This window comes from Cucurbita moschata, unplaced genomic scaffold (genome assembly GCF_002738365.1).
Source record: "Cucurbita moschata cultivar Rifu unplaced genomic scaffold, Cmos_1.0 Cmo_Scf00019, whole genome shotgun sequence".
Lineage (NCBI taxonomy): Eukaryota > Viridiplantae > Streptophyta > Magnoliopsida > Cucurbitales > Cucurbitaceae > Cucurbita > Cucurbita moschata.
Window position 1 is genome coordinate 3,395,325 of NW_019268535.1, and position 12,364 is coordinate 3,407,688.

General features: G+C 34.9%; 2 protein-coding genes across 4 annotated transcripts; one reads left to right on the forward strand and one right to left on the reverse strand.

The window, feature by feature from the left end:
* The first annotated feature begins 453 nt into the window (after nucleotides 1-453).
* LOC111456679 (histidinol dehydrogenase, chloroplastic) lies at nucleotides 454-7,468 on the forward strand. 3 transcript variants are annotated; one of them, XM_023098651.1, is made up of 15 exons: nucleotides 454-616; nucleotides 744-902; nucleotides 1,366-1,487; nucleotides 1,568-1,620; nucleotides 1,721-1,793; nucleotides 1,974-2,075; nucleotides 2,159-2,260; nucleotides 2,751-2,822; nucleotides 2,971-3,033; nucleotides 3,159-3,200; nucleotides 3,657-3,716; nucleotides 5,198-5,308; nucleotides 5,574-5,744; nucleotides 6,275-6,365; nucleotides 6,961-7,468. In XM_023098651.1, the coding sequence occupies exons 2-15, from the start codon at nucleotides 776-778 to the stop codon at nucleotides 7,242-7,244; spliced, it is 1,473 nt and encodes a 490-aa protein (XP_022954419.1). In that variant the 5' UTR covers nucleotides 454-616; nucleotides 744-775; the 3' UTR covers nucleotides 7,245-7,468. The 3 variants fall into 3 exon arrangements, with proteins under 3 accessions (XP_022954419.1, XP_022954421.1, XP_022954420.1); XM_023098653.1 differs by having other exon boundaries at nucleotides 455-616; nucleotides 784-902; XM_023098652.1 differs by having other exon boundaries at nucleotides 504-616; nucleotides 770-902.
* A 784-nt stretch (nucleotides 7,469-8,252) lies between these two features.
* Nucleotides 8,253-10,322, reverse strand: LOC111456681 (putative germin-like protein 2-1). Its single transcript, XM_023098655.1, has 2 exons — nucleotides 10,086-10,322; nucleotides 8,253-9,034 (listed from the first exon to the last, which is right to left on the reverse strand). Exons 1-2 carry the CDS (start codon nucleotides 10,201-10,203, stop codon nucleotides 8,499-8,501), a joined length of 654 nt encoding a protein of 217 aa, XP_022954423.1. The 5' UTR covers nucleotides 10,204-10,322; the 3' UTR covers nucleotides 8,253-8,498.
* Between the last annotated feature and the right edge of the window lie 2,042 nt (nucleotides 10,323-12,364).

Below are 12,364 nucleotides of genomic sequence, written 5' to 3' on the forward strand. Positions count from 1 at the left end.
TTAAAATAATTCCAATATATATTTTTCTTATATTAAAAACAAATTATTTTCCCCCAATAAAAAAATCAATAACTTTACCCCTACGCTAATAATGATATTAATATAAATCCTAACGTTCAATAATTTATTCAATTTAGATTAAAATTACCTAAAAAAATTATTTTTCTTTCAAAGTCGTATTGAAATAAATTTCGTACAATTCTTTTTAAATAATTAGAGAAAAATTTAGGAAAACAAGGAATATGAATAATAATAATAATAATAATAACAATTTTATTTTTATTAACAACTTTATTTTTATTATTATTAAGAATTTGTTTAAAATTTTCTATTTTTCGAAGAGAGCATGGGTTCGGTCAAACTTAAAACTTAAGAAAATAATTTAAAATTAAATTGTTCTTAAATTCCTTATAGAAAATAGAAAATAAAATTTAATTTAATTAAGAAAAAAATATTCATTTTTTACACAGAATTTTGTGGTCTCTTTCTTCTGTCACCGGCGCCGTCCGCTGCTCTGGATCTCTTTACACTCGCTCATTTTGGGGCACAGAATCTTGTACGATCATCGTCGGCTCCGCCGTGTTCTAGCTGCCTCCGACGAAGTCCATCTCCGCTGGTAATGCCTGAAATCATTCTTCGGTTTATTTCTATCCGGAGTGATTTTTTGTTTTCATTTTTGTTAGCTGTTACAGTGTTCGTAAACTTTCTGATGTTTTATGTATATATTTCACTAATTTATGAAGCCGCACTCTGATCAATCTGATTGAAGGTGATTATGGACAGTCAGATTATAAGCTTGAATTGGAGGTGTAATTGCTTGGTTCAACAACGTTTAACGCGGAATTTTCGAACTCTGCGTGTTCCGAAATCTGCTTCTTTCCGGACTTCTTACCTTCCTGGAGGTATGGTTCTGTATTTTTGTCTATGCTTTCCTACACCTTGTGTGTGAATATGGTGAACGAGGTTTAGGAGTAAATTCTGTAGAAATTTATATTGATTGCATTTGATTAAACAAGAAATTGGAAATGGCTTTTGAGGACGATGGTTAGTCAATTCTTAGTGTTACCTAAATATTCCAATATCTAGATTTTCGATTTTAACCACTCAGAATTCTTAGTGTTACCTAGATACAATTGTCGTCATTCTAATATTTTCTAGATTTTAACCACCTAAGAGGAGCTATGCAGAGTAAGTTATTTTCGATTAGGAGCTTTGTTTATAACAAATTATTGAAGGCTGAATAGTTTTTAGCTTCCAATTCTGGCTGTGGTTTAAATGGACTTTGTTGAAAATTTTGTGCCTCTTCATGTCTTCCTGGTTGCTCCTTTTTATCCTTCACTCTGTATGGTCTTTTGTTTCTAACAGGAACTTTGAGTAAAGGCATAAAGTGTGCAATGAAGTCTTATAAGTTATCTGAACTTAATCATGATGCTGTCACTAGTTTAAAGGCTCGCCCTCGTATTGATTTTTCTTCAATATTTGGCGTGGTGAGTTTAATTTGCTATTTGTCATATTCCTATCACTTCAGTTTCTGTTTGAAACATCTGATTTTAAATTCTATGTTTAGGTCCAGCCCATTGTTGATGATGTTCGAAACAGAGGCGATGCTGCAGTTAGAGAGTAGGTGGTTCTTTGTTTTTAGTTTTCATCATATTTGTATTGCTGTGAATCATTTGACATGTGTGTAGATATAACCTCTCTAAATTTGCATATTTTGCAGCTATACTGCAAAGTTTGACAAAGTTGAACTCAAAGAGACTGTTGTTAGTGTCTCTGACCTGCCAGAGCCTGAGGTAATTGTGGATAAATTCAGCATCTACACATTTTAACTAATTATTCATTTACACTGGGAGATGAATTTCAATTTTTTTTTTCTCTTTAGGAGTTACATTGAATTGGACATCTTGAGTTTTTCTTTGCAGTTTTCTTGTTGATAAAATGATTTGACATTGGAAATTTTTACGTTCACACAGCTTGATGCAGCTGTCAAAGAAGCATTTGATGTAGCTTATGACAATATATACGCATTTCATGCTGCTCAGATATCGGCTGAAAAAAGTGTTGAGAATATGCCTGTAATTTTGCTTCATAATTTGTTATCTTATTCAAAATATGAGCTTATAATATATGTTATAAGCTTTTTGCACAAATATTTCAGGGAGTAAAATGCAAACGGGTGGCAAGAAGCATTGCTTCTGTTGGTCTCTACGTTCCGGGGGGAACTGCTGTTTTACCATCTACGGCTTTGATGCTCGCAATTGTAAGTTACCAGTGCCGTAGGATATTAGTTGCCAAGGATGATCATGAACAATTCTACTTTTTGACATGTTTACCTGTTAGGAATGAGAACTAGGGAATGACACCCATTTTCTCTTGTTATATCTTCATTGTGTACTGAACTTATAAAAATGGGCAATGATTCACAATTTGTGCCTCACCCCAAAATTGAGAGTCATTCCTGTTGATCTTGAAGGTAAGGAATGCCACTCTCATATTTGTGAGTCTCTCTACTTTCTTTTCTCTCTCTATACTGCCTACATACTTTTAACTTTAAACTTTAGGTGAAATACCACACTAGTTTAAACTTGATTTATATTGTGCATCAATGAACAATATCATTGCAACACAAATTTTATTCTCATTTCTAGATATTTCATTTCGATGTGTCTTCATACTCATTCCTCATTAGTAAATATGGTTGATGTATAAGTTACCAGATGCATCATTTGACATTTGTTTATTGGCACCAGCCTGCTCAGATTGCTGGTTGTGGAACTGTGGTTCTTGCAACACCTCCCAGTCAGGATGGCAGCATATGCAAGGTATTTGCTTTACCCTTACGTGCTTCAAGTTTATCATGTCTTGGGATAAAATAAAATAAATAAATAAATACAAAACCTAGCACTAACTGAAACATATTTCTTTTCAATTATTACATGTAAAGGGACTGACCGATGTCAATTTCTTTAGGAGGTGCTCTATTGTGCTAAGAAGGCTGGTGTGACTCACATTCTTAAGGCCGGAGGAGCTCAGGTCTGTAAACAACTTTTGCTACATATAGAATATGTATTAGATAGACAGATGGTTGAGTTTAATTTGTGATATTAGATGTCAAAAATTAATATTTTTGTGAGTGCTGGGCTCTTCTTAATTTGTAGGCTATCTCAGCTATGGCTTGGGGGACAGAATCTTGCCCTAAGGTAATACTTTATTGAATTTTGTGTCATTCTGACGAGCATTTACCATGTAGAGTTAGAATTCGTTTATTTATAGCCAAGTCAGTTGTTTCTCACAGATTTCTTGTCTGTAATACTTGAAACAGAAGCATATAAATATCCCTTATAGAGTGAGAACTTCAGTGAATGGATTGTAGCACTCTCAAGCAAGAAATAGGGTCTTTAAGTCTTGAATATCTGAAACATGGGATAGTAATGCCTTGTGTAGTAGTCATTTCGTGGTAATGCATATTAAAAAATAATTTGGCACTATATTTGATAATAATCAATCTATTTTTTCTTGATTAATTCTGATATATTTTCGTCAAATTGCGTTCATGTTTATATATAAATATGCTGTGGGATATATATAAATATATATTTTATGAAAATATATTTTGGTTGAGCTTCCTTCAGAGTTAATTGCTTCTTTGATTGCAGGTTGAGAAAATATTTGGCCCTGGTAATCAATATGTAACAGCTGCCAAAATGATTCTTCAAGTATGATTCCTTTTTGTGTTTTTCATTTTCCTACGTTTTAAATTTATTTACATGGGGGACCTGAAGAACATCTAATAATATCGTAGTTTCTTATTCATGAGAATTAATGTTCAAAAAAGGAGGATTCCCTATTGTTGATCCCTTTGATGCAATAATGGTCTTGTTTAGAGGAGTCAAAATTTTCCATGGGACTGGCCCCATGGGGACTTGCCTTGAGCAGGGCAGGTATTTCCATTTTAAATGAGGATAAGAAATTTGTTTTCCATTTTATTCGGAGGACAGGGATTGGGAATGCATTCCCTTGTCTTTGTACTCAGCCGTGATCTCCTATCCTAGAAAATAGTACTATAATCATATAGTTTATATATGCCCCCCACCCCCACCCACCAAAAAAGAGAATTCTGACGGCCGAAAGTCTTACTAAATGAAGGAAAAATTCCAGGAATCCTACATGATCCCCGACCAATTTAATGGACGTTTACATGGGTTGATTATGATTTGGAGAGCAGGGACGAGGATGAGAAAGCATTACCCATCGTCTCTCTGCCCTATCATGTTCCAGAGCTACTGATGCTAACTTTAAAAAGTTCAAATAATACTTATGATCTTTAGAACAAAACGTCTCTCTGCCCTATCATGTTCCGGAGCTACTGATGCTCACTTCAAAAAGCTCAAATAATACTTATGATCTTTAGAACAAAATGCTCAAAAAACCTTTATTGTTAAATTTTGGATGGAAAGCGTTACAGTTTCATTTCAATAATACCTTCGAACTTTTTAAAAGTTTAAAAAATATCTCCAACCTTCAAAAAATACCGAAGTTTTGGATGGAAAACGTTAAAGTTTCATTTCAATGAAAATACTCTTACTGGAAAATGTTTCTTCTTCTTCTTCTTGTCTCTGCAGAGACTTCCTCCATAAAAATTGTGAGAGTGAATGAATTAGTAACTTTTGAAAGGTCGTAGTAACAATTTGACCAAATAGGCTTCAAAAACTCAAAATCCAAAACTATAACCGTCACTTAGGAGTGACTCTCCATAGACAAAGAAAACAAAATACAATTTTTTTGATGGGATGGATTTGGAAACCTAAATTCAGAGATTTGTTCAATTCTTTGAAGCTGAAAGATAACTTGTTGTCATCTTGCTTTGTGGGATTAATTTCTAGTTTGATTTTCTTTTTTGTCCTTATTATTTATATTTAGTATGCTTATCAAGTGTTCAATGTGTGTGTAAAAAGATGTTAGACCTATATTGACTTTGTACAACGAGGATCTAACTCATCTGTTGTGTTAACAAATGTCGGTTGTGTTTCTTAGATGAAGATTATAAAAACATTGGCTTGTCATGCACTCAAATTGTTATTTTATAATCAATTTGTTCTTCAAAATTGAAAGAAAAAAAAAAAAAAAATTAAGAACCTCTATTTCATAGAAGTTTGATAGTCATTTTAACTATTTGGCCAATTTTTTTCTGGGACAGAATAGTGAAGCTATGATCTCAATTGATATGCCTGCGGGCCCTTCAGAAGTTCTGGTTATTGCTGATAGATATGCCAGCCCAGTTCATATAGCAGCAGATCTACTTTCCCAGGTTATTAGTTATTAAACTTCCCCTGTTTCCTATAGCATAGGAGCACAAAACTCCTCTAGATTATACTTCACATTTGGACAACAATTATGTGAAAGAAGCTTTTTCTTATTCTCTTGTGTTGCATGCAATTGACAAGTGAGTTCTCTTTTATGTCATCCCTGGTTGTGATTGTTCGACTAGCATAAGAGAAACTTTGTCTGATTCATTTCTTTTTGAGTGTGGTTGACGATTATCTACGCCTGACATTTCTGCAAATAATATGCAGGCCGAGCATGGCCCTGACAGTCAGGTAGTTCTTGTAATTTCTGGTGATGGTGTGGATCTTAAAGCTATTGAAGAGGAACTCAGCAAACAATGTAAAAGTCTTCCAAGGGGAGAGTTTGCTTCAAAAGCACTGAGCCACAGTTTTACTGTGTTTGCTCGTGATATGGTTGAGGTTTGTTATCTTGGATAAATGACTTGAATTGCATCCACGTAAGGAAATGCTGATGTAAACGAGAGGTTTTGGTTAATCATGGAAACTTACACAACTTAAACATATGGAACAAGAAAGTAAAAATAAATCAGTCATGCATTGTTTAAATTGGTCGTATCAATATTGATGTAAGGTGTGTCCAGAAATATATTGTTATTTAGTTGATATTTAGCCTTACTTTCAGTTTTGACTGCCACTATTAATGTTAGAGGGAAGAAAAATAATACTACTGCTATTGCTATACCAAGGGAATCTATAGACGTAATCTAATAACGTGTTTCTAACTAACAAGTAGCAACAAAGAATTCCTGGAAATTTTCTTTACTCTAAATTGGGTTTGTTTCTGCATGAAGATTTAGTACATATACCGTCAGTTCAAATATGTGCTTGACGAATCTGCCTGTTATTGGATTTTTGCTAAATTATTATTTCAGAATCTCTACACCATCTCATGTTTTTTGGAACTAAGTATAGGTTGTTTTGATTCTCAGGCAGTCTCTTTTTCAAACTTATATGCACCTGAACATTTGATAATTAATGTCAAGGATGCAGAAAAGTGGGAGAGTTTCATTCAGAATGCAGGTATCTTCTGAGAGTTGTTTATATTATGTTCAAGCTTGTACTCGACACTTTACTAGCTTTTAGGCTATTATTACTAGAGGGGTTTGTATATATATTTAAAGAAAGTTACGAAACAGCAGCTCTCAATAAAAAATTATGGAGCTATATCAGAGTCTAGATCTCCATTCGGCTATAACCTTTGAGTGACAATAGTTACAAAAGGATTTGGTAGGATACTACTAGAGTAACTCTCACATATTTTACACCGTTAAAACTGTCTGAGATCTGAAATATTATCTATCTCGTGTTTCTTAGACTGTAAAAGAACATAGTAACATTTATCAAACTCAAATTCAGTTCAATTGTTCCCTTGGAGCTTACTCTCTCAAGTATACCATGAAACTGCTAAATACAAATTAGGTCCAGAGTTTGTAAACACAAGTCGGTTGTTATATCAAGCCAATCTTGCCTATATAGAGTTAGTCGTGGCTCGTTATTGGATATAGGCATAGCCAGATTCCTGTTTGTTGACATTGGTTAATTGTAGTTGACAGCTTAGACACTTTTTAACTATAATGGCATGTCCTACCTAATGAACTTTGTTTTTATCTTGCAGGTTCTGTTTTCTTGGGGCCATGGACCCCAGAAAGCGTGGGGGATTATGCAAGTGGGACAAATCATGTTCTTCCAACCTATGGTTATGCACGAATGTATGGTGGAGTTTCACTTGACTCGTTCTTAAAATACATGACAATACAGTCTTTGACAGAGGAAGGCTTAAGAAAACTTGGCCCCTATGTCGAAAAAATGGCTGAAGTTGAGGGCCTAGATGCCCATAAAAGAGCTGTAAGTCTTCGATTGAAGGATATTGAAGCCAGGCAGATCTCAACCTCAAGGTGATCGTCAAGATACCTTATGTAGTGCCTATTTATGGAAAATTCAAACTTTCGATTTTGACTATTCATCAGGGAACTATAACTACTTTTTTGGCTGCTGTTTGTTGTAAGATAACATTGATCAATGACTCTTGAACTTTGAGATGTCAGAGTGTATAAACACCATTAGAAGGAAGCAACCTTTACAACATTTATCTTTATATTTGTGATTTCAAAATTCCATCTCTTGGAGAGGTTTCAGGCTGTTAAACACTGCACTTGGTTTGGTTGATACCGTATCACCTGGTATGGTAATTACCGTTACTTACCGTCTTTTTCTTTAAGAAACGATTACATCAATGTAAGATTACAATAAAGGAGGAGAGGCCATCATTGGACACTCTTCCATGGAGGTGAAAAAGGTACTTCGGCACTACTTTTTATTTGCTTTCTTATCGAATTTATGGTTGGAAAGGAATGCTCGCATCTTCATTGATAAGCAATACAGCATCGAGTGTCTCATTGATCTACTATTTACCTTACTATTTTATGGAGTAAACATTATCCTCTCTTTTGTAATTATAGTTTGATCAACCTCAAAGCTCAGTGGAGGTGTTTTTGTAATTATATTTTCGATTGGACTTTTTGCATCTATTTCATATATCAATGAAATGTTTTCACTTTCTTATCCAAAAATATAATTAAAAAAAAAAAAGAGGAAAAAAACGCCAAGCCCAAAGCCAAAGGAGATAAGAGAATAATCTTCCTAATTTTTTTAAGAGAAACATTGTAATTGTTCGAAGCAAAGATGAGTCTACAAGAAAAGAAAGTTTAGTTTTCTATATTAGATTCCAAAAAGATGCTCTAGTAAAGTGGAGAATAAGCATCTTTTTGTCTCTGTTGAAAGGACGACCTGCAAAAATCACAGAAAGGAAAGTGCTGATGCCCCTAGGGATAGCCAAGCGCCCATTCTTTGTTGGATAAGATAAACTTCCAGAGATTACCAACATATATAAGAACAGTTAACAAAGAGTGGCTTTGTAATTCCATGTCTTTCTTGTTTCTTTATTATACTTCCTTGGCTGTTGCTTCTTGAGCTATTTTCACATTCTGCTAGTATTATGGAACCTAAATAAGAGATGCACTTGAACTGCAAATGATATTTCTTTTAGAAAAATTCAATGCCTGGACTGCATATGACAAGCTAGCAGACTAAATGATACTATAGAACAATTTCAAGTATCAACTCTTCTGTCATTCTGATTTGTAGCTTTCTAATCTAGAACTTAGTTTGAAGGTAGCCAATAGCCTTTTTATTGATTTGAAAAGATTTCTCTAGAATGTTACTGGAAATATTTGGAATAGACCCAAATACTGCATTTGCAACTATAATCACTCCAGGGTTCTGGCTGCTAAGAGCAGCAATAGCAACTGCATTGGTAGGACCTGGATTTCTCTGGTAGTGAACGAGACCAACAGGGAAGACAAATGCATCTCCCTTTTGTAACACTTTCCCTATATGTCGATTTTCAGGAAACGATGTGATGAATCCGACTTCTAAGCTGCCTTCCAAGACAACCAATATCTCGGAAGCTCGAGGATGTGTGTGTAGAGGGTTGAGACCTTGTGGTGCATAGTCTATTCTAACAATGGAGAGGCCAAGAGTGTTGAGTCCTGGCATTTCTGATGGAGTAACTGGAGTCACATGACACCCCAGTGCATTTGATGTGTTAGCTGCAAGGTGAAGTCCGCTGAAGGAAAAGTCATCGGCTACAACTTCCTTTGGGTCCTTGCAGGTTAGTCCATTTAGTAACACTGCAATCAGTTGCTAACAATATCAGATGCTTTAGTGATTGGATTCACAAGAAGAAGAAAAATTAGTGAAGTGCTAGCAGAATCATGGAAAAGGACAGCATCTAAGAAACTTTATTTTTTTCTGATAATGATGACAAATAACTTAGAAAGAAAGCATATCATGATTATCCTTGTAATAGCCCAAGCCCAAGCCCAAGCCCAAGCCCACCGATAGCCGATATTATTTTCTTTGGGTTTTTCCTTTTGGGCTTCCCCTCAAGGTTTTTAAAATATGTCTGCTAGGAAGAGGTTTTCACACCCTTATAAAAAATGTTTCGTTCTCCTCCCCAAATGTGGGATCTCATAATCCACCCTCTTCGGGGCCTAGCATCCTCGCTGGCACTCGTTCCCTTCTTCAATTGATGTGGGACCCCCCAATCCCACCTCCCTTTGGGGCCCAACGTCCTTGCCGGCACACTGCCTCGTGTCCACCGGGGCTCAGTCTCGTCGCTGGCACATCGCCTAGTATCTGACTTAGATATCATTTGTAACAGTCCAAGCCCACTGCTAACAGATATTATCCTCTCTGGGTTTTCCCTTTCAGGCTTTCCCTCAAGGTTTTTAAAACGTGTCTACAAGGGAGAGGTTTCCACACCCTTATGAAGAATGTTTCGCTCTCCTCACCAACCGACGTGGGATCTCATAATCCTTCACAAATGTGACATGGATGCAAGTATGAAAGAAGGAAGGAGAAACTAGGGGGTTAGAATATTTATCTTCACATGACAGTTATTGGAATAAAGAGCACAAATGAGATGCATTAGCAGGAATGAATATGATTACTGATTAGTATTATACGTCGGTTGGTTATGCTGTAGAAATAGGCAAAAAACATGTAGCTAAGCTAGAGGTTTCCGAGGATTTAGAGAATAAGAAGATGTTCTTCTTTCTCTCGACATGTCCTAGATGGTGCTAGTAAGACTCCTGAACCGTTTCCAGTTCAATCTATCTTACTAGCAACTCAGATAAATATGTTAAAACAAGGGAAGAACAGGGGAGATCAAATAGATACCTGTACTTCCATTATTTGCTACACAGAAATCTTGAATAGGACTCTGATCAGATGCCAAGGCAATAAAGACAACTAATGCTAGTAATGAAATAGCCAATATACAAGCAGAACTGGCCATAATAAACAAGGAAAAGAAAGGGTATGGATGTTTGGCTTGAAAGAACAAAAGGTGATATTGAGTCAAATTTACTCAATGTTTAGTTTGTTAGAGAAGGAACCAAGAAACTGAGGTATTTATAGGAAGAAATTGAGAAATTGGGTGCAAAAAGACGAAGTATTTCTTGTAACAGTGTGCAAACCTTTTCTTAGTAGACGTGTTTTAAACTCGTGAGATTGACGGCGATACGTAACGGGCAAAAGCAGACAGTATCTACTAGCGATAGGCTTGAGCAATTACAAATGGTATTAGAGCTAGACATTGAGTGGTGTGCCAACCAGGATGTTGAGCCCCTGAGGGGTCGGGGACGGATTGTGAGATCCCACATCGGTTGGAAAGGGGAACAAAGCATTCCTTGTAACAGTGTGGAAACCTTTCCCTAACAGACACGTTTTAAAACCGTGAGACGTACGGCAATACGTAATGGGCCAAAGTGGACAACATCTGCTAACGGTGAGCTTGGGCTATCTTTTTAGGCTCTGAAAATCAGTCGACAAAGTCTTTTTTTGGTGCCTCAAAGGACTAAGCGTGAGGCTATAACTGTGATGTTTAGTTTCATCTTAGAATATGTGAAGGAAATGTTAAGATAGGAGTGACCCAAAAATCTGATTTTTGTTGGCTATTAGAAAGGAATAAAGTTATGGCTCTTTCCCATGCGCACTCACATGTAGGGAACATGTGGACCCATCCTCCCTTTTGTATTCACAAAGCCATAATCAGCTGTCATTCCTTGATGGGTATCTTCATGAATAAGTCAATTCTTCTTATTGTTAACTCTTTTATTGGTTTTGGTAAGCTGTTCTTAGAATCTGTTTTCTAAATGTCAGTGAAATTATATTTGCAATTTGTTTTCAATTGGGTTAAAATATACATATTTATCAAAAGATTACAGATTAGAATATTTATCGTTGAGCTTGAAATAATGTTTATGGAAGTTGTAGAACGTAAGATATTTTTGCTTCTTTGGAATCATAATCAATTCATAAAAATCTCTAATTATAGATTTCATGTGATTAGGGTAATGAGAGTTAACTATGAACCTCACTCTCAAATTCCGTAATTCTATCTCGTAATTCGATTGCTCCAGAAAGGGTATTCGGTCTAGTCCTGTACATAATTAGGGGTCATTTTTATAGGGGTCATTTTCATAAATCAAATGAAGTTAGATGAAGTGATGTTAAGGAAGAAGAAGATTTAGAGGATATTTGCTTTAACCATATTTGCAAGTACTACGAGAGCTCAACTCTTATCAATATTGAGATTTAGATCGAGAGTTAACATTTTCAACCTTAATCTATGATTTTTGGTCATATTGATATTATGATGAGCTAAATTGATATGATGTTTATTACTATAGTTTTTAACTGTGACTTTTTACTATATTGATATCAAGATGAGCTAAATCGATATTGTGTTTTAATCTTTTATATGCAATTCTCGATCATTTTTAGCTATATTTGCGAGAATGAGAACAAGGATAGAAGTCGATTTTCATCAAGGAAAACTAAATATACCCTTAATTCTTCCTCCCAATTCACAACAATACTAGCCTTAACTCTATGAGGCATTCAATCATAGTTTTTAAGAATTTGACAAACAATCAAATAAAATTTGAGAACTCCCAAAACTGAGTTTATTTGGTATGTAATTTAATTTTTAGTTTTTTCTTTTTTTTTTAATAAAAATTTAAAAGGCAGTCATATGCCTCATCATATTTTTATATTGCTATTTACTCGAGTGATTACATATTTTATGCATATGGCCTCATTATGCAGAAGATTAATCATTTTTATTGTTTATGCTCGATTAATCATAGTTGTGAAGAGTGAACAAATTCTTTTAAGTTATGAACCATTTTTTGTAATTGTTTTTCTGAGTCGTTTTCAAAATTTAAGTTGTTTTAAGTTAAATTACAACTCCGCTCGGATATATTTTACTAATAAATCTTTAATGACCATTTCAAAAATTGATAATAAATCTTTGATCCGATATCTATTTAAAATATTTGGAAGATAAGTGGTTTTGATTTGATGAGAGGATGGTAGAAGTGGAGTAAATGCAATGTAAAGTTCCTCACCTAAATTGAATATCATTAATGTCACTTATTTGATATCCTTAATGG

Coding starts and splice junctions, on each gene's coding strand:
- LOC111456679 (XM_023098651.1), top strand. CDS start 776: ATGGACAGTCAGATTATAAGCTTGAATTGGAGGTGTAATTGCTTGGTT. Junction 2,823..2,970: donor AGGATGGCAGCATATGCAAG/GTATTTGCTTTA, acceptor CAATTTCTTTAG/GAGGTGCTCTATTGTGCTAA. Junction 5,745..6,274: donor TTGCTCGTGATATGGTTGAG/GTTTGTTATCTT, acceptor TTTGATTCTCAG/GCAGTCTCTTTTTCAAACTT.
- LOC111456681 (XM_023098655.1), bottom strand. CDS start 10,203: ATGGCCAGTTCTGCTTGTATATTGGCTATTTCATTACTAGCATTAGTT. Junction 9,035..10,085: donor AGCAAATAATGGAAGTACAG/GTATCTATTTGA, acceptor AACTGATTGCAG/TGTTACTAAATGGACTAACC.